The sequence below is a fragment of the Pollachius pollachius genome, assembly GCF_949987615.1.
Source record: "Pollachius pollachius genome assembly, chromosome: 8".
NCBI classification, from domain to species: domain Eukaryota; kingdom Metazoa; phylum Chordata; class Actinopteri; order Gadiformes; family Gadidae; genus Pollachius; species Pollachius pollachius.
This window is the reverse complement of record NC_136941.1, coordinates 11,362,206-11,383,633: the sequence shown is the minus strand read 5'-3', so window position 1 is coordinate 11,383,633 and position 21,428 is coordinate 11,362,206. Positions and strand designations below refer to the sequence as shown.

Below are 21,428 nucleotides of genomic sequence, written 5' to 3'. Positions count from 1 at the left end.
GCACAACGAGAGACGGGTGGTCGACACTATGATGAGGCCTGACTGTCAGAAGGGCGACGACATTTGACCATCAGACAGAGGTATTGTTGCAATTATGTTATTGTTTAAAAAAGAAGCCAAATGTACAACAGTGTGTTAACGATGTCGTCATAATCTAGTTACTGGCCCCGTGGCTTGAATTAATTGCGTTAACGTCATCGTTATACTGTTGTGATTATTCAAGGGGGTGTTTGTGTGTGGAGTAGGCTACTGAGGAGGTGTTTGTATATATGTCTAATTTAAGAAAACAAGGATAGGCTATATTATATTAATTGTCAGGCAGCAGCCAAGAAAATATTGTATATTAAGAAATGATGTGGCTTTGCTTGTGTTATAATTGCTGCTTAAAAATCAATCAATACACACCTGTGTGAACACCCTTGTGATCATTTATAACACGCTATAAATCGTCCCCTTAATCGTCCTTGATTTTCTAATGATCCTATGATTATGATTGACAACTTCCCCCCAGACATGGCGACCCAGATGGGGGTGTTCTCCTCTCCCTGCGTGTCCTCCAGCGCCTTCTCCCGCTCCAAGAGGCTCAAGGTGGAAAACCCTGGCTGGGACGGGGCCCACCCGCTGGGGGACCACCCCAGCGGCTACTACCAGCCCAGTCCCAGCCAAGCCCCCGGCTCCGGCTCCAACCACCAACAGGCGTACACCTCCACCACCCAGGGGCCCCCGCCCCCTCTCCAGCCGCAGGGGCCCCCCAGAGAGCAGACGGTGGTGCGCGCGGCCGACAGCACCGGAAGCATCCGCGGCCCTCCGTCCTCCACCTCCTCCTCGTCCTCCTCCTCTTCGGCGTCTTCCTCCTCCCTCCGCCGGGCCAAGGAGGCTCCGGTGGCTCCACCCACGGTGGCGGCGGTGGCGGCGGCGGCGGCCCCGCCCGGCGACCTCTACGCCCGGCAGCAGTACGGCCTGAAGAGGAAGAGCGAGGAGGCGGACAGCAGCGACAGCGTGCAGATCCTGGAGGAACTCTCGGCGCCCGTAGTGACCAACAACCGCCTCGCCGCCGCTGCTGCCGTCGGGGGTGGAGGAGTAGGCGGAGGCACCACCACCACCACCACCACGGGAACCCAGTCCTTGGCGCACTCCACCTCGGCGGCGAAGAGCAGCAGCTCCCACAGCGAGGGGGACTACCAGCTGGTGCAGCATGAGATCCTGTGCTCGGTGGCCCACAGCTACGAGGTACTGGAGTTCCTGGGCCGCGGAACCTTCGGCCAGGTGGCCAAGTGCTGGAAGAGAGGCACCAACGAGATCGTGGCCATCAAGATACTGAAGAACCACCCGTCCTACGCCCGCCAAGGACAGATAGAGGTGATGGTTCAAACACGAGGAGGATGAAAGTATACATGCAATGTCTGTGAACAGCTGGTGTTTTTTCCCAGGGCGATGAAGAGAAGGAATGTTTTTTCTCCAAATAAAGAGATGACCATTAGTTATCAGCAACGATAAATGTAAATATTAGTATCCACTAATGTGGATACTAATATTAGTACTGTTTCTGCCTCCCCTCTCCCACTCTCTTACTCTCTCATTCTTCTCTCTCTCTGCCTCTCCCTCTCTCCCCCTGTCTCTCCCTCTCTCCCCTCCTGTCTCTCCCTCTCTCTCTCTCCTCTCTCCCTCTCTCTCCCTCTCCTTCCCTCTCCCTCTCTCTCCCTCTCTCTCTCTCCTTCCCTCTCCCCCTGTTTCTCCTCTCTTCCTCTCCCTCTCTCTCCCCCTGTCTCTCCTCTTCCTCTCCCTCTCTCTCCCCCCTTTCTCTCTCCCTGTCTCTCTCTCTCCCCCTGTCTCTCCTCTCTTCCTCTCTCTCCCCCCTCTCTCTCTCCCTCTCTCTCCCCCTCTCTCTCCCCCTCTCCCTCTCCCTTCCTGCAGGTGAGCATCCTCAGTCGGCTGAGCACGGAGAACGCCGACGAGTTCAACTTCGTGCGCTCCTACGAGTGCTTCCAGCACAAGAGCCACACCTGCCTGGTGTTCGAGATGCTGGAGCAGAACCTGTACGACTTCCTCAAGCACAGCAAGTTCAGCCCCCTGCTGCTCAAGTCCATCCGGCCTGTGCTGCAGCAGGTGGCCACGGCGCTGATGAAGCTCAAGAGCCTGGGCCTGATCCATGCCGACCTGAAGCCAGAAAACATCATGCTGGTGGACCCCATTCGCCAGCCCTACCGCGTCAAGGTCATCGACTTCGGCTCGGCCAGCCACGTGTCCAAGGCCGTGTGCTCCACCTATCTGCAGTCGCGCTACTACAGGTAGGGGCCCCTCATAGTAGAACCAGGCCCCTGTTTTAAAAGGTTGATTCTGGGTCCTTCCGGGGCAGGGCTGCCGGTTTCGGTAGCCTATTATCTCAGCCATCATATTCACGTGCTTCCAGGAAATTGTTTTTCCGTGCGTTCGGGGTTATCATCATTGAGCAAGAAAATGGTAGGACAGCCAATAAGGATAGAGCAACCAGAACTAGCTAGTACATATTCGGTGCTATCGGCTATCGTAGGCCAGTTTAGTTTCACTAAGCGTAGGACAAGTATGTTGCATCAATGTGTTTTTACCAGGTGACCGGGTGGTAACCATATCAGCCAATGAAAGATAATGCATACAGTAGCATGTGGTTAACCTACAGAGGGAGTCATTTAATGCCAACCAATGTATAAGTAGTGTTGGGGTTTGGTTTACCTTTAAAGTGGCCTTAAAACGATGTCATTGATGTTACTGTAATAACAAGTTGACTCATTTTCATTTTGGTGGAAGCATTGTATTTTGTGTCTGGTTGTGTTGTGTGTGGTTGTGTGAGTGTGTCCTCCTGTGTGGGATCTTGTTCCAACGTGCTCTTGTTTGCAGAGCCCCAGAGATCATCCTGGGACTGCCGTTCTGTGAAGCCATCGACATGTGGTCGCTGGGCTGCGTGATCGCTGAGCTGTTCCTGGGATGGCCCCTCTATCCCGGGGCCTCGGAGTACGACCAGGTCAGCGACACCTCTCTACGGAGCACACACATACACACACAGGCACACACACTGTGTGGCGCATGGTTGTATTGTACACAAACCTTAACATTCCTTAGCTGCTTCTGCCCAAGGCCAAGTCCAGCTTCACTACGAGAGAAAAGAAAACACTTAATGTTTTACTGATTACTTGCAAGTATTTCCAAGTATGTAGTCTTCCAGCACAAAGAGGCTTCAGCCAATCATTCTCATTTGTTGTAAAAATAGAAAAGCAATAGGGAGAGGTAGTTGCGTTGAGTGCTGGTAAATGCTGAACTATCATGCAATCATCCTGCCACTCTCCATAATCCTGCCGCCCTGGCGGACAGTGTTGTGACACGTGTCTGTTGGCTGTCGGTAGATCCGCTACATCTCACAGACCCAGGGCCTCCCGGCGGAGTACCTGCTGAGTGCGGGGACCAAAAGCAGCCGCTTCTTCAACAGGGGGCCCGACGCCAGCTACCCCCTGTGGAGGCTCAAAGTGGGTAGCTCTAGCGCTAGCATGAGCGTTCAGCAGCAGGGACATTTTGTACCATGTCGCTCGACTCACACTGAGGTCGGCGCTCTGGCCCTGTTCCCTCTAGACACCCACAGAACATGAGGCGGAGATGGGGATCAAGTCCAAGGAGGCAAGGAAGTACATCTTCAACTGTCTGGATGACATGATGCAGGTCAGCAGGAGACTTTTATTCACTTTTGAATTTTACGTTGGCTGCAATCCTTTGAGTTTAACTCTATGCAGTGTATTCTATTGAATGAGGACCATATATTGCCCTCCATTATTTATTATGCACTATTTTCCCTACATTATTTCAATGTGCATTTGCTTGTATACATTCAATGTCTACCAATATTGTATCGTACGTGACATATTGTATTTAAATATTGTATGTATATAGATAGACTATTTTTTGTGATCAAACAAAAATAACTAATTTTTGTTTGATCACAAAAATGTGAATGTGTAATATAGTGTAACAAATGAGTTATTGAGATATAGAGTTAAAGTAAGGAAGGTAGTAGCTAGTATTTTGGACAGTGCTCGTATTTCAAATCCCCCCCTTCCCCCACATGCTGCAGGTGAACATGACCCACCTGGACGGGACGGACGTGCAGGCGGAGAAGGCGGACCGCCGGGAGTGCATCGACCTGCTGAAGAAGATGCTCACGCTGGACGCGGACAAGAGAGTCACTCCCATCAAGACCCTCAACCACCCCTTTGTCACCATGAGCCACCTGCTGCCCTTCCCCCACAGCTCCCAGTATGGCGTCCCGCAGCACACCTTGGAATCACACACACAAAATAATAAGCTTTCTGTTTGGTCCAAAAATATCTATATTTTGAGCGATATGATTGGTCGGGATTCTTTTTTTTTTCGAGCGATATGATTGGTCAAAAAAATGAAATAATTTTGAGCGATCTGATTGTTCGAAAAACCTGGATTATTACGCTGATTTTATACGTTTGGAAAAGTTCTTGGAGACCATGAACCTTTCAAGCCCTGTTACTAAAGCATTCAAAACAAATCCATCCGTATATACAGGGACCAAAGTTGGGTAATAATAATCAACCTGCCATGCTATAGTACATCTAAATCTAACAGTTTTTGGTTAGTGGGTGTCCATTTTTGAACCTTCATATATATATATATATATATATATATATATATATATATATATATATATATATATATATATATATATATATATATATAAAGACTTTCATTGAATTAAGAAGGCAATGTAATATCGAAATCATCAATCATGCTGTACTTGATTGAATCTAGTTTTACGTCATAGTAACAATACACGACCGTCCTCTGCTAGACTTTCATACAGAGATTAATTGTAACTTCTACTCAAGCTTCTTAACAGCATGACTACTTGCCTGTCCTTCTATGTAACACCATGTCTGTACCGTGCAGTGTGAAGTCCTGCTTCCAGAACATGGACATATGCAAGCGTCGATGCACCGCCTTCGACAACAACAAGAACCTGTTCGGTGGCAACACCGCCCCGAGTGCTGCGGCCAACCTCACTGTGACCTTCAGCAGCCAGCTCAACCAGCACAGCCAGGTCCCAGTGCCCCACCACACCGCCGTGTGGTCTCATCTCATGAGGCCCATGCGCCCATCTCACTTATTTCACACTCCAATCATTCTTAAAGGGAAGGTTTAAGAGCTATTATATAAATGTGTATGATTAACGATGCTGAGGGAACGATTTAAGAGCTATTATTTGAATGGCCTAGTCATCCATCAGCTATATTCTCTTACCTGATTGGTTCGGGGAATCCATCTTGCATTTTAATCACATTTTGCGTATACAGCGTATCATCTCAATGGTGGAGAAATGTGAAGCGGGAGGGATCAGAGGGAGGAGCAGAGAGGAAGGGAGCCGAGAGGGAGGGGAGAGGGAGGGAGGGAGGGAGCAGAGAGGGAGGGGAAAGGGAGGAAGGGAGCCGAGAGGGAGGGGAGAGGGAGGGAGGGAGCAGAGAGGGAGGGGAGAGGGAGGGAGGGAGCAGAGAGGGAGGGGAGAGGGAGGGAGGGAGCAGAGAGGGAGGGGAGAGGGAGGGAGGGAGGGAGCAGAGAGGGAGGGGAAAGGGAGGGAGGGAGCAGAGAGGGAGGAGCAGAGAGGGGGGGAAAGGGAGGGAGGGAGGTGAGAGGGAGGGAGAGAGTTCCTTTTGGGGTTGTTTATTTTCAAAATCCTGCTGTCTTCCTCTCATCTCCACACCTTCCCTTCACAACTCTCAAATCGTACATACAGCACCTTTAAACAAGGGGCATAACCAAACCCCCCATTAACAACCATCCCCGTTTGGCGGGCCCCTCCCCCCAGATGGCCTCCCCCGGGGGCCCGTCTCTGTCCCTGAGCAGCACCGTGCCGCTGCTCAACTACCCGCCGGGACTCTACCAGCAGGCCACCATTAACATCCCCGGCCTGGCCCCGCAGAGCAGAGCCCCCCAGCTCTGTGGCCAGGCCGAACCCTTCCAGCAGACCCTCATCGTGTGCCCGCCCACCATCCAGGGTAAGGACCATTCACCTCTGGTGATGGCATCCTAGGTCATTATGGTGTGAGGGTCGTAGGCTAAACCTGCTTCAGCTCTGTACCGGTTTAGAGAGAACATGTGAACATACCGCACATCATTCACCACTCTGTTTCTCTGACATTGAGTGATTAAGGTTAAAAGGGATTTACTCAACTGGAGTCTCACAAATGAGACTTTAGATTAGATTGAGACTGAGATTGAAGACGGATGGTAGACGAGATCTAATCTGGGTGAATGGGGTGTTCCCCTTCTTTCTTCTCATATTTGTTTCTACCAATTATGTTGCTGCAGTTTGGGATCTGTATACGCGTGATTGGCTAACACAAACTCAGCTGGCACGAGTGAACATAAAAATGTCTGAAAAGGTTTCAAACCCACAGCGTATAGATTATACCGATTTTATCTGTGTCATTAATAAACATCCCTAATCACATCATGGCCCTCCGTGTGTCCCAGGTCTGCAGCCCTCCAACAAGCACTCTGGCTACCCAGTGAGGGTGGACAACTCTGTTCCCCTGGTTCCCCAGAACCAGCCCCCGCAGGCCCTCCACATACAGCCCAGCATGTTGGCGCAGGTAGGCTCCCGAGACCGTGGCATGACCCCACGGCTCACCTATAGGCTGATGTGGAGGCTTAGGGCTGAAGCAGTGAAGATAACACACTTTGAACGTGGAGGACTAGGACTAAACTAACACACTTTGACCATGGAGGTTTAGGACTGAACCAGTGAAGATAAAACACTTTGAACGTGGAGGACTAGGACTAAACGAACACACTTTGACCATGGAGGTTTAGGACTGAACCATTGCTGGTGCTTTGAGACATTCTTAACCACCTTCATGAAGCCTGAGAAAGAGGTTGTCCCTGCTATGAAAGCTCTGAGAAAATGCATAGCATCTAAAGATCCAAACCCTGCCTATACTGTGTTTACTTAACTGTGACAAGGGTCTGTAGTGTGACGATGATAAGGTTAACATGTAGGAAAAATAGGCTAGTTTGCAAGGTTTGAGGGAAGGGATGTGCTTTCCTTGTTTCCAATCATATGGAACAGTTTCCGGTTGTCTGCGTGTGTATCTGCTATTCTGAGTTCCAGTCGGCCAGCCGGGATCTGAACACACACTCACAACCTGAAACTGCTCTGTATTATTGTGTGTGTGTGTGTGTGTGTGTGTGTGTGTGTGTGTGTGTGTGCGTGTGCACGTGCGTGTGTGTGTGTGTGTGTGTGTGTGTGTGTGTTCCCAGCAGGGCTGGCCAGCTGGGGCCCAGCAGATCGTCATCCCCTCCAGCTGGCAGCAGATGGCGCTCCACGCCCCTGGCCAGGCGTTGGTGTCTGACCCCCCCATGGGGGCTCCACACACCTGGCGGTGAGCTGGAATTAGACCCAGTGCAAACCAATGAATACACTTCTTTGCTTAGTTTGACTAACGGGATGCTATTCACTCGGGAGGGGTAGTTGTACGTTACTGATACTGAGGATGATGCCACAATAATTATTATTATAATAATGATAATGACGCAGGGGTCGTCATGGCAGCCAGTATGATAATCAGCAGGAGGTCGCTGCGGGGCGTCACGGCTCCAAACTGAACCACAACCCCTCCATCGCCTCCTCCACACATCCCAGAGCCCAGCAGGCCAGGAGGTCCAAGGCGCGGCAATCGGACTGCAGGGCCAGGTACTGTCACGCAGGCCGCACGGCCAGGTACTGTGATGCAGTGGACGATGGTGGCTCCTGTGTCTTCAGTAGGGCTGCACAATTAATCCCATATCAATCACCTTCTGCAATTAGCTAATCCTGAAAGGTTGCAGTTAATGCAACAAAATACATAAAATCAATCAATACATGTGAATTTTGTACGCCTGTTACATTCAACTTAAACTACAGACCATCACAAATAAGCAATAAGTGCTCCAAAGAATCCCAGGCACTGCATAATCTGTTCATCACAATGAGTCGCAATCACAAGGATCCTTTTCGTGGGTTCAGCCCTCGTCTTTAGTCCCGTGTTGTCCTGACCTGGGTTCCATCCCCCCCCCCCCCCCCCCCCCCCCCCCCCCCACACACACACACATCCCGCACCCCCATGCAGGCCGCCCTCTGGGGACCGCTCCCAGCCCATCGTCATCTCCGACACGCCCAGCCCAGTGGCGAGCATCATCACCATCGACAGCGACTCCGACGAGGAGGAGGAGAGCAAGGTCCTGGCCGCCTGGTGAGGCCCACCACCACCCCGTACCCCCATACTTATTCATCCTGCTCTCCTGCTTTACTTGCCTTTTCTTTCCTGCTTTGACTGCCTCGCTCATGCTTGTTTCTTCATCCTGAGTTCACGTCGTGCCTTTTCTGTATGATAAATATCCCTGCTTTTAAAATGATTGTACACTGTTTTGAGTTTTGGTCAAATACTATCTTTAAGACTGTATTATTTGTTTTTTTTATCTGTATTATTGACGCGATGTGGAATAGCCTTGTATGTTTATTACAGTAGTTATCTTCTTCAAGGTTACACTCAGTTGTTCAATCTGAGTCTGGCAGGGTCATCTTCTTTGAACCAGCTGGCTAACCTTGGATCCTCCTCTCTGCATTATCGCCATCAAGTGAAAGAGAAATTGTTTATCAGCACATTTAATGTCAACATCATTTTTGTGCTAATTCCATCATAGTAACACATCCCACCGCCAGACGTTTGATAATACGTTTTACCAAGGCAGAACTCATTCTCTGTAATGGGTTTATTTTAATAACTTTCCCTCATCTCCTGTAATGCCGCCTCTTTAATCATATCAAATGTATGACACGATGATGGTATTAATAAAATACCCCACAATATCTAATCCCATCTTCTCAATGTTTGCATGTCATTGATATTCTACTGAACTTCACTTTGAGGTTAAAGATACATCGTTTTACTGCTAAATCCTCTCCATGCTTTTTGTACTTTGTAGTGGATCGCACACACACACACAAACACACACACATTACACATATTGTGAGAGCTTTGGGTATCTTGAAAAGCTCTGAATAAATGCAATGTCAAAATGCTCACGCATTAATTCATTCATTCTATGTTGCTGTTCCTTGGCCATCAAACAGTGATCTGACATGACAGTTTCCAACACTTTCGTTCCATTCATCTCTCACAACTCACAGCTCCAGGCCCAGCCAGCGGACCAACGTGATCAGCTGTGTGACGGTGCACGACTCCTCCGACTCTTCCACAAGCAGCCCCCTGAGCCCCCGAGCGGGGCCCCAGGCCTCCAAGTGTCTAGCCGTCATCATGCCCACGGTGAAGAGCCAGCCCGGGGACGCCTCAAGCATCAGAGCCACGGGTACGCATGGTGGGGATCATGTACTGCATGCCATGGGGGGCCACTCCACCAACCAACGTCCCACTCTGAACACATGAGTGTTCTTATCTTGATGTAGAAGTGCCTTTTAGTATGCTTGATCAGAACAGCAACAAAAAAAAGAAGGAATGAACCAAACCATTGCTTTGGAGAATCGTAAGAAATATATCTAACAAAATATATAAATATGGGCCGTTCCGAGCGGCATGGTTGGCACTGAGTGTGTGTGTGTGGATCCTGTTTTTACTTTAGACCCGGCTCCGAGCAGCTCTGCTAAGTCCAAGAAGGACTCGACGCAGGTCAGCCAGTCAGCCGGGGACTCTACAGCCGACCGCCATCAGCAGACAAAATGGAGCAGAACTCAGCCTCTAAACCTCAGTCAGGTACACCTCTGTTACCAGCCCACTGCACCCTGGTCCAACCCTCTGTTACTAGCCCACTGCACCCTGGTCCAACCCTCTGTTACCAGCCCACTGCACCCTGGTCCAACCCTCTGTTACTAGCCCACTGCACCCTGGTCCAACCCTCTGTTACTAGCCCACTGCACCCTGGTCCAACCCTCTGTTACTAGCCCACTGCACCCTGGTACACCCTCCTCGCCCTGGTCAACCCTTGCTTGTTTTGTTTTTATGATCTGCCAATATTGCCTTGACTAACAATAGGCCGGTACCTCTACAGATAAGCTGTACAGTATAGTAGAGCTATCCTGATACCATGTAAGACCAGCAGCTTTGGTGATTCAGGTCCAGCCAACCGTCCTGTCCTCGTCGCTGGACCCACTGGGAGGAGGTGGCATCGGCAGCGGGGCCCTGAGAACGCGCCCGCCCAACCACCCAGCGCCCGTCTCCCAGTCCCACTACCGGCTCCACGACACCCCCCTCTTCAGCTCGGCGCCCGGCCTCTACGCTTACCCGGCCTCCGCCGCCCTGGCCTCCGTCTCCCAGACCGTGGACCAGATGCAGGGGGCATCGTCAAGCCTGGCCCGGGCCGGCGGGGCCTACGCCTCCGTGGGGCTGCTGCCGAAGAACGGCGGCCTGGCGCTGGGGGGACCAGTGCCCGGGCCCTACGGCAGCAACCTCAACCACCACCACCACCACCTCCACCAGCAGCAGCAGCTGGCTGGAGCGCACTTCCATCACTCAAGTGCCCCCTACCCACGCAAGCTTAACCAGTATCCTTTCCTGTGAGGAGTCCACGGGCCAGGGGCCGTCTCTTGTTCACAAGACCAGGAGGAGGAACCCACTGAGAGGTCATCACAAGGGGACAGTATTAGGTGGCAGTATTAGGTCATCACATGGGGACCGACCAGTTGGAGAGAAGTATGAGGTCATCACAAGGGGACCAGGAGACAAGGCGATTACGTGTTTTAAAGTCTTTTTTTAAATTATTTTTCTCTTTTAGGAAATACTTTAAATTCTTATTTAATCAAATGTGGAATTGAATATTGCATAACAAATATATTTAACTTTGTTGGCTGTACATTGTTAATTATTTGTTTACATTTAACGTATCTTGCCTGTCTAATTTTTTTAAAGATCTATATGTAAACTAAAACTGTGAGGTTGAACCTTTAGCACTTAATGTCATGGACAATGATTAGTGGATTTTGCTTTTATTCTGAATATATAGAAATGCTTGCAATATGCAAACACAACCCACTTGCCTTACTTAATCCTCTATGGCAACATATTGTGGTAATATAAATATGCGTTAAGTGTGAGCAATGTTTATTTTTCTTCTATTGTTACACTTATGAATGTTTGTACTGTATGTATGTATGTATGTATGTATGTATGTATGTATGTATGTATGTATGTATGTATGTATGTATGTATGTACTGTATGTAACTAGTATCCTAGATACAAAATAAGTATATACTGTCATGTAATATGATGATGTGTCAGTGTGTTCTGGATCCGGTCAAAGGTGTCTATGATGACATTAGGCCTGGTCCTACAGGTGTAACATCATGCTTGGTAGGTGGAAACAAAAGCTTACAAAGACGATGTAGATGAGGTAGACAGTGAGGGGCGGACAGTGAGACGTGTTGTTTTTGTTTGTGCGATAACATGTTCTCAATGATAGTTTGAGCAGTAAAGACACATTTCCCTGTGGTGTGTTTTAGAGTGTCTTTCGCACACATATGCACAAACCAAATCGTATTGGGTATCTCAAGTTGTACTGTGTTGATTGTTAACACTCATTCTTTATGGTTTAAATTCACATTGTGAATGAGCTAACAATGGAGTTGATTCATAGAGATAGATAGATAGATAAATTGATGTTTAATAGGTAACCAATTAATATGAAATGTATGGGGAAGCCTGCTGTGTTGTGATTCGTTGTGACGACGTCATCAAACACAGGATGCCACCAAACCAATAAGTACGCAATAAAAACTCTGTTTAAAATTCATCAGATTTATAGTGTATTCTATGATTCATACAGTTGCCTTTGCTTCTTTTTCATTCTTCACAGTCAGTTTCAGTGCTTCCTGGGTTTTTTTTACTGCCAAAAGGACATCAGTAGAATAGGTTATGAAGGTCTTGACCTATACGAGGAGGAAAATGTTAACATTTGGACCACGGTGAAGGAGGGTTGTTTAAGACCGTCTAGACAACGTTAGGCCTACCTGTTCCAGCTGTTTCACAGTGTCCTCCTGGCCTACAAGGGGGTAACCGCTCTTGGAATTGTGCACGAATTGGGATAAATTGAGAGAGGCCATTTTGATGGTCCCCAACTCCAGGGTCTTCTTGGCAGCAGTGTCCAGAATATGGGACCATTGGGCTTCCTGTCAATTACTATATGTGACTTTACTTTGATTACATCAAATTCTTAAATGCAGACACATTCAAAGACACAACAGTGGAATTGTCAAAACTTATCAGACTAGCCAGATCTGCCCTACCATATTCATCCTGATAGACTGAACATTGTCCAAATCGCGTTGCAATGCTCCCAATGCGTTATTACCGCGCAAGATAACGTCAGCTGCCTGTTGATGGTGGAAGGCGTACTCAGAGCGCGCCTTCTGTGCGCAGTCAAGGTTGTTTTGCATGATTTGCAACAATCTGTTTGCGCTGTGCATCAAGGTAGCGAAGCTGTGCATTAACTGGGCAGGTTCCTGTAACGTTTGCACATGAACGTTGATTGTGGGACAAAACGTAGCATATGCAAACAATGACAATGAAACCGATATCTCTTAATTATATCACAGCGTTTAGTCAAGACTGACGCACTTGCTCAACAGACTGAGACACTTTCTTCACGTAGGCAGCGAATAGAGCGTGTTGCCGAACGCTTCTGTCCAGCCTCGCCTTTCGCAGGCGGAGGGCCTTTAACTCCTGTATGAGCGTGCATCTCTGGCGCTCCAACTCATTAATCCGCTTTCTTTCTTCTTTTGCCTGCTGTTCAGCCCGACTTCGTTGTACGTCATTGCTCTGGAGGACAGTTGTATGCAACAGATAAGTAAAATAGTCCATGCTTTAAAACATTTTTTCATTGGTACCATTTAATTGGAGCAGATTTGACCCTTATATCTTCATGGGGGTGCTATCGTACCTTTAGGAAGGGTACTACGGTCAGTTTGTCATCTCTCATGGCCGCCTCCTTCTCCTTATGCAACGCCTTGCGGAGTTCTTGCTCGGCACGTCGAGCCTCAAGGTCCTGAACGAACACAAAAACAGGTGAATAATGTAATGTAATGGGTGGGGGTGGGGACCGGTAGGCCTAGTGGTTGGAATAGCAAAAAGACATGTAGCACTAGTGTAACATACCTAAATTTTAAACCAGTTATTTAAATGACCTCCTACCAGCCGTTGCCCTCTCAGAATGGTTGGGTCTTCCTCAGGCTTCTGTTTGTGGAGAAATGTTTGATTCCTTTCCCACACACACCCAATTAAACAGAAAAACAAGTTTTAACGTTAAGCTGTTTAAGGAAAATGAATACAATTGGTTTGTTTTAATTCTTACATTATTATGAAGGCTTTCAGGCAGCTTGGGAAAGTGCAGTGGCTCAAACCGCTGTTATAACTTGTACTGAAATAACAAGTAAACAAAATAACATTTGCCATGGCAACTATTCATGCTACAGGCCCAGAAGACATAACCTATACTTATCCTGGAAGTAAGTAGCCAAGCATTTAATAACAGAGGTTTAATGATTGCAAGTCCGTTTGCAATACGATTTTTAATAAAGTTTTGTCACATTCTCCGAACATATTAGGGTATTTTGCAGTTCAGATGAGTTTGCCTGAGCATTACAGAACACAAGGAGGAAAACGTTCAACGATCTGCTTATAGTTTGTGATCAAGGATCCCTGGAACTTTTAATTAAATTAAGTTGGAATTCAGTGCAACAAAAACTCAGAATCAAAGATGCTGACTAAAACAAATCCATGTGATATTTGAAAGCTTTATAAATGTAATATATTTAATATGAATAGAAGCACAAATTATTTCAATGGTTGGCTGGTAGGAAAACAGAACAGCCTTTTTAGATGTATTCACATTTTCTAAATGACTAAGTATTTGCGTTCATGATATATTTACAGTTTTTGTCCATCAATGAAGATTGGTTAAATAGGTTTATTTTTCTCATTAAATATACTTCTGACTTTTTAAATCTACACCCTCTTTCAAAGTATTGACAGAAAAGCGATCAATTGATTTGACGTTTCGAGGGACGGAGGAGAGTCATGGCACAGGGACGGTTGGACGTATCAATTATTCGTCTCGCAATACTTTGAAGGCAGAAACAATGGGAAGGTGACTAATTCATTGTGCTTCAGTTGTATACTGGACGTGTTACCAGTAGCTCTCTGAGGGTGTAGTCCTTTCAGCGACATCACATTCAACTGTTCTTTTTAAGTCAGTCTGTCTGACAGAGGCATGAATTTCTGTAAATGGGCAAGTATTTACATTGTATACAACTATACCAGTCAAAACCAAACAGTGATTGCAGAATTAAATCCAGTTACTGGAAGAAAGACTTGCTACTAATAATGAATTTCGGCTCAATAACAAGGACAATTTCCAGAGTGTTCACAAACGCACACGCGCACGCACACACACACACACACACACACACACACACACACACACACACACACACACAAGCGGGGGCATCCAAAATAATGCAGACTGGACTGGTAGGCAGAGCATGGTAGTGCCCAATTGACAGTAGGCAGCAATTACAATATTTAAACATCTTGGTCTGAGTCCGCTTTGAGTCGTGTGTGGGGGGGAGGCATCAAGCACATGATTGAACATAGAACAGAGTATGAGTTAGTTACCCGCCCCCCACACTGAGTAGTTCAGTTCAAGAGGGAATGGGGGGTGGGGGGGGGGGTGTTACGGAAGGCCTGATGTTCAGAACTCCTCGTGAACGTTCCTGGCGTAGTCCATGAGCTTGCTGCCAGTGAAGTATTCACTGTACTTCAGGATCTCCTCAAGCTCCAGGTTCTGGTTCTGGTTTTCGTCCGCCACTGCGATCATCTGCTTGGCCTCATTGAGCGCATTGTACTCGTTCATGGGGTCCATGTACTCCTGTGCGAGGAGGAACGGGACACAAGAAAGAAGGAAGAAATGGTCAGAAGTTCATCCCGTTTCGTTTATACTCTTCAGCCTGCTCATGTAACCCCACTCCCTCCCAATTCTCCCCGAAATTCATCTTGTGCACAAACTCTCAAGAGCCTTTCCGGTATAAATTATGTTATAGTGAAGTGCTGCAAGAACAAATAAGTGACTCTTAAGATGTAGATGCTTGTTACACTTGATATACAATGGACAATAATCCTTTTAGTGAGAAAAACCTGATAATGGGAAACGCATTCGCAGATTGTTGGGAAAGAATATCACAGCGAGGCTTCACCACCACAAGAACTCTCTCCACTTCCACCTACTTCCAGTTCCTCCATCGTAACGATGCCGTTCCCGTCGGCGTCGATGACCTCCAGGAACTCCTTCTTCCTCTCGCGGACCCAGTCGTCGTCGATGTCCTGCGCCTGCTGGTTCTCCACCGTGCCCACGGGCAGGGAGATGAACTCCGACAGCGTCAGCTTCGTATCGCCGTCCTGGTCTGCGACACAAAATACAAGACGGCGCACACACGGTTAGCGCCTCAACGGGAGGACCGCGATGAGAGGGTGGGTGGGTGAGGGGAGGGGGGAGGAGACGCACCCAGGTCGCGGACGATCTCCTTCACCATGTATTTGAGCATGCCCCGGCTGTGCTCCGGATGGAGGAAGGAGAGGAACTCCTCCTCGTTGAGCAGCTGGTCGGCCGGAGGGTTGTCGGCCTGGAACCAGCGGTCTTTGAGGCTCTCCAGAACCTCCTGAGCTGCAAGGTGGAATGGACTGGTGAGATCATTCGGATTGATTGCGGTTAATGATGCATAACAGATAAAGGAAGGCATACACAGAGTCAACAGCCGTGTCCCTGCCAACTATGTGACGCTGTCCAAAAGCTTTGCGACAATGTCAATATGTTCTTCATATTATGGAGGCGGAAGCTTGGAAAGTGCAGCACTTTCACGCTCGCCTATAAAAGCTGGGCTGCAGACCTCTTCAACCGCTACATTGAATAGGGTGTGAAATAGGAGCTGTATAAGCATATCGCCGTGCACTCACTTTCCTCGTCCACCTTGAGATCTTCGTTGTTCTTTATCTTCTCCGCAACTTCCTTTTCATTGAGTCCCTTGCTGGCCAGAAACTTGACTCTGTACTCATCCCATGTGACATGACCTGAATGAAAAACAATTAGAATGTTAGTGCCCAGAATCACGACAGCACAAAACAATTTCTGCAACACTTGGGAGTCTCGACAGACATTATAAACACTTCAATGAACATAGCAAAAGGAAATTGCAAAAATCATTATATTAGAATCCCGGGATAGGTGGCCTTGGTTAGTCATTATAGTAATGTGTTGGGGCGTAAAGTGGGGGCTTTATAATATTGTGGACCACAGACATGGGGATTTTATTTATTTATTTTATAACATCAAGAAAAACATTGTTTAGGTTTATTTTATAAACACATGGTAAAGTTTGGATGGTTAAAAGAGTTTACGGATAGAGGTAAGCAGGTTAATTAACTTAAAATCAAAAGGGGAAACTTGATAGCTACCACAGCATAGTTAGAGAAAAGAGAGGGACCGAAATAAATGATGAAATCAATAAAAATCTATGTTAGAGAAATCGTTTAGTGAGGGTAAGGGTTTAGTCTCCGTTGGCTGGATCCTGGCCGCCTGTCGTCATTGCCACACGTCTAGCCCTCCTCCTCACCGTCTCTGTCAGGGTCCACTGCCCTGAAGCTGAGCTTGTTCTCCCTGACGGCCTCTTGGAAGTGCTCCTCGGTTTTCTCCATGATCCATCTCTGCATTTCCTTGGCGCTGACACTCTTGTCCTCGTTGAAATCCACCCTGTAAAACACGTAAACAACCGAACGTCATATACAACAGTCCTCCGTGCTCTGGTCCTTACGTGCGGCCGGGGAGAGTGATTAGCTCCGGGCCGGCTCTCCTGTCCATTGACGTGCGGTAAACCTTTTTATCTGACTGGCCTGAGTCCAATCTGCCCCTGTCTAAATATGTGTAGCTCAAATACTTCTTTTTAGTTTTTGTTTTTTTCACACAGCCATTTTCAATACCATTTAAGGAAAAATAAAATGGATCAACCGACAGGGATTTGTCAAGCAGCTGGCTTCACGACAACTGAAATGTACAAAGTCACAGAACGGATCAGGTAAAACAAATATGGTAAGGCTCAGGGTAAAATAACCATGAAGGGCTGTACCTGGACAACCCGCTTCATAAATACTGTTATCCCACCGTCATGGGTGCCCAATTGTTTTTTTGCAGAAAGCGTTTCCTTCTTTCAGGAAAATAGGTTTCTGTGTGTGCTATGCATGCGTGCTACAGGTCAAACAATTAATACACTATCCGCCTATCAAACAACGTGTGCACAATCATTGTAAACATTTTTTTTCATTATTTTGTTCAGTCATTTTAGAACCATATAATTGGAACCTCTTCTACAGCTGTAAGCATGTTGCAACAATGTCAACATGGCGCACCCAGAGTCTGTGTGCAAGCCTTATCATTTCCACATTAATAGAAATAAACATCTGGCTGATAAAAAAGCATGGGCAAACATGGACTGACGTGTTTGTCACTTTAGTTATTGACATTTAATCTCAACACACACATATACTTATATACTGTGTTACTTGGAACAAGAATAAAGCAAATGAAAAACACTGATAATGAAGCAGTTCCTTCCGTGTGGAGGTGTGATTGAATGCAGAATATAAAACGAAAAGAGTGATTCCTCTTTATAAAATATATTTTAAAATCAGTATATTGTACTTATTCTTCAACAGTTTGTTCTACAACATATCGCATTCTACGACTTCAACATAGCTACGATTTCAATTGAATTCAAGTAGCTAAACGCACCCCATGATGGAGCACAGTACACAGGTGCACCCCCTCTAGCTCACGGCTCGGACGTAGTTGAGCGGATAACCTCAAATTACTTTTCTCTCGGGCCTCCTTCCTTACGTACAAATCGGTAAGCTGCATGAACACGCTCAACATGATCACCTGCATCAGCTGCTGTCAATGTCAAAAGAATCTCCAGAATGAGAATATCATAGATAACAGCCATCCTTAGCATCACTAGCTGGCAGCTGTCCACTGTTTTGATGGTTGGATTGAGCCGTGCAATGGCTTATGGGTAACATAGGAAATGGTAGCTTGAGAAATGGTGAGCCAGACTGCCGAGTAATTTCATGAAAAGGAGACTTTGTCAAGACAGGTAAACTTAAGCATTAGCATTTTGCAGAGGTGTTGCAAATAATCCTTTGGTTAACTTGGCTTACTAACTGACTTAGAGAGAGTGCCATTTTCATTCTCATCTCTGAGCTCAAGAAGGCAGAATTTTGAAGTCACAGCTTTACAATCTGGAAAAACAATCGTAGACAGCACACCCTATGCAGATGTTTCCACACATAACTGCTGCATGAAAATATGCTTTAGATTGAATTATTTCTTTATAAGCTGTGGCCTTATCATGAAATTCAAATATATATCCTCTGGTCCAGAGGAAGAGAAGCACTGCTCTAAACACAGCACAGAGAATGGCTGCTTTGTGTGTAGTGTCAGCAGTGCCTTCTGTTCAGAACAAGAGTAGTTCAACAAACACTGATCCTCTTTAGTGATGCTTACTTGGTAAAGATGTCAATTAGTTTCTTTCGGTTCCGTCTCGGCTCTGAATCCTCGTCAAACTCCTCCATCTCTTTACCAAGGAACACCTCCTGGTGGAAATCCTTGTTCAGGTGCCCATCCATCTCCATCTTCAACCCATTCAGGTGGTCTGGGGGCAGGATCTCGTTTTCATCTTTAGTGTTGGCGTTCTTCTCCTTCAACGCGGACATGTTGGCAGGCCGTGCGTGTAATTGGATGAGCGCAGAGCAGAGCAGGGAGCACAACAGGAGACTCCTGCACCACACCTGGCTTAAGACAGACATCCTGCAGACCCATATGGGTGCAGACAAACGTTAAGGTTCGGAGTCCAAGTGTCAAACATCAGCATATGACACCATATAGTCTAGTAACCGATACAAGATACAAAAGTTAAAACAGAAACTCGACTGCTATGTTATCGTGCATATCATTTGTTAGGTTTTCAGTGTAGATGAGACAGTTCAGTCATTTCTTATAATTAAATGATCAGCTCTCTCGATTTTCCTGTTACTGTGTGCTAGCTAACTAGCTAGCTTAACTAGGCTAACACCTAGACAGCATTGTTGTACAATATAATAACTTGTATGTTTGATCAAACTAGAGAACACCTCACCTGCCAAGCAGCCACCTATCCCAGATGTGAACTTATGAAATCCCTTTGGCTGAGTCAAAACCAGTCAATCCTCATACAAACCAACAACCTTCTTTAGCTCAAAAGCTGTCAACAGCAGCTGGTTTCTTCCTGTACACGTCGACACTCACACCCCCAGGAAGGACAGACTGACACCTGTTGGACGACGATTAGACTATTGAAGATGTTGTAGGTGGGAGTTTAACTTCTCAACGTCGATCGATACTAGACATACTGGGAATACTGGTCAGATCACCCGGCTGGCAGGCTCTGGTTGCTACGTTGTCAACGTTGTCACTGACGCATCCCGGAAATGGGCCAAGTATGTTTTCGGCGTAAGTGTGCAGCCATGTTGGAAGGGTCAATATTTATTTGTATGATGCTCTACCGGTAGATGGCACTGTGTTCAAAAATAAGAAACGAAGCAACAGTACAATTAATATCCATGGTAGTAATGCCTAATACTTGGTCTTCTTTAAGACACCGATTATTTACAAGGTATGTGACAAAATGCATTCAAACATTACTCTGATGCTCTGAAGCCTTCTTTGTCTTATTAATGTTTACAAAAAGGACAACACTTGACTATGCACGGATCTCGGCCAATAATAAAGTAGTTTTTGTTGCTTGCAAAATACTAATTCATTTAAGATTTAATAGTAGAACTTCCTGAGAGCAGAAAAGCTTACTTAGGAACATGTTAAACCAATCTAGAACATTTTCTAAATTCTTCCCCATTCACATGTGCACACTTCATCATTACAGATGTTACAGACACAATGCACAAGGTGTTCATCAAACAAAGCCATCTATCTATCAAATTATACACCCCCCCCCCACACACACACACACACATACACATACACACACACACACACACACACACACACACACACACACACAGACAGACACAGACACACACACACACACACACACACACACAATTCGCATCTGCCAAAGAACTTCACCACGTCGCAATGGAATTGACAATTTCATTGGTGAGAGAACGCAGAGAACTGAAGGGTTTGCCAATTTGAGGGATGAAAAGGAGGGAAAGAGGGAGAGAGAGAGAGCAAACACAAGAGCGCTAGAGAGACGGTGGGAGAGAGGAGGGAGGGAGGGAGGGAGGGAGAAAGAGTGATGATAAAACTCCACTGTGAGTCCTCCTGTTTGCTCAAAGGAAAAAGTGGGACTAGCCGGAGAGAGGGAGAGAGAGAGAGAGAGAGAGAGAGAGAGAGAGAGAGAGAGAGAGAGAGAGAGAGAGAGAGAGAGAGAGAGAGAGAGAGAGAGAGAGAGAGAGAGAGAGAGAGAGAGAGAGAGAGAGAGCGAGAAAGCAGCGGAGCAGACAGCAGGAGAATACTACCACACACACTTCAACTCAACTCTGGGCTCCCAGTCACTTGAGCTGCAGAAGTGCATCAACTCTTGGACTTGATAGTTTGCATGGACAACCCCAAGTGAACACCTTGGCTATAGATTGGTTTGGCCGGAGGCAGAGAGGTTGCAACATTGCTGTCCTCACTGCGCTACCAACATAGTTGGAGTTACAGCAGTGAGCAGAACCCGGACCTGATCCAACTTCCCTGGGACTAAGAGACTGTGCATTCCCCTTGAGCTCCTGGACACGGCTGGCCTGTGGGATGGACAGATCCCCTGCATCGCCCGAGTAAGGCAGCGCTTCTGCTGGATCTTGTTTTGGATGTTTTGTTATTGTTATTGTTGTGATTTTAGTGTGGCGACCACTCCAGTGCTGAACAGGAGTGAGTAGAGCGTCCTGCTGTCCATCTCCATCTCCCTCTCCCTGCGCACCCCACCCTGAGATTTCACAGACCCTCCTCTCCGTGTCTTCCTCTGGGCAGCCCGCGTGTCCCCTCTGCTACCCCCCCCCCCCCTCTCCTCCCTCACACCGGCCCCCCTTACCCCATAGCCCTCACACCCCACCCCTCCCCGACAGAGCAGAAAGCGTGAAAAATCTCACTAATGGGTTTATTTGCTGTCAGATCTGTGCCGATCTGTCATTCCCAGACGACCGTTCTGCTTGAAACATTTCATAGCTGAGTAGCCCCCCTCCTGGCTCTCTCTCTGGCCAGAGGTAGTGGAGCCCCTGCATCATTCTGCTGGCCGAGAGAGCTTGTC

The 21,428-nt window shown here is 47.2% G+C and overlaps 3 protein-coding genes across 3 annotated transcripts; 1 reads left to right on the top strand and 2 right to left on the bottom strand.

The window, feature by feature from the left end:
* Positions 1 to 513: 513 nt before the first annotated feature.
* On the top strand, positions 514 to 11,828 carry hipk1a (homeodomain interacting protein kinase 1a; the record flags this gene model as incomplete). Its single annotated transcript, XM_079740918.1, has 15 exons — positions 514 to 1,359; positions 1,915 to 2,288; positions 2,875 to 2,998; positions 3,378 to 3,497; positions 3,601 to 3,687; positions 4,097 to 4,278; positions 4,942 to 5,092; positions 5,855 to 6,044; positions 6,523 to 6,641; positions 7,309 to 7,430; positions 7,586 to 7,741; positions 8,157 to 8,279; positions 9,218 to 9,396; positions 9,667 to 9,797; positions 10,158 to 11,828. 15 exons carry the CDS (start codon positions 514 to 516, stop codon positions 10,599 to 10,601), a joined length of 3,348 nt encoding a protein of 1,115 aa, XP_079597044.1. The 3' UTR covers positions 10,602 to 11,828.
* Positions 11,829 to 11,855: 27 nt separating this feature from the next.
* LOC307079843 (coiled-coil domain-containing protein 42-like) lies at positions 11,856 to 13,675 on the bottom strand (the record flags this gene model as incomplete). The annotated part of the gene is made up of 7 exons (XM_079742351.1): positions 11,856 to 11,966; positions 12,048 to 12,206; positions 12,324 to 12,539; positions 12,655 to 12,855; positions 12,977 to 13,081; positions 13,228 to 13,294; positions 13,668 to 13,675. The coding sequence occupies 7 exons, from the start codon at positions 13,673 to 13,675 to the stop codon at positions 11,856 to 11,858; spliced, it is 867 nt and encodes a 288-aa protein (XP_079598477.1).
* A 754-nt stretch (positions 13,676 to 14,429) lies between these two features.
* Positions 14,430 to 19,562, bottom strand: sdf4 (stromal cell derived factor 4). The gene is made up of 7 exons (XM_079740710.1): positions 19,275 to 19,562; positions 18,644 to 18,946; positions 16,701 to 16,837; positions 16,045 to 16,158; positions 15,596 to 15,754; positions 15,319 to 15,494; positions 14,430 to 14,962 (listed from the first exon to the last, which is right to left on the bottom strand). Exons 2-7 carry the CDS (start codon positions 18,943 to 18,945, stop codon positions 14,786 to 14,788), a joined length of 1,065 nt encoding a protein of 354 aa, XP_079596836.1. The 5' UTR covers position 18,946; positions 19,275 to 19,562; the 3' UTR covers positions 14,430 to 14,785.
* Between the last annotated feature and the right edge of the window lie 1,866 nt (positions 19,563 to 21,428).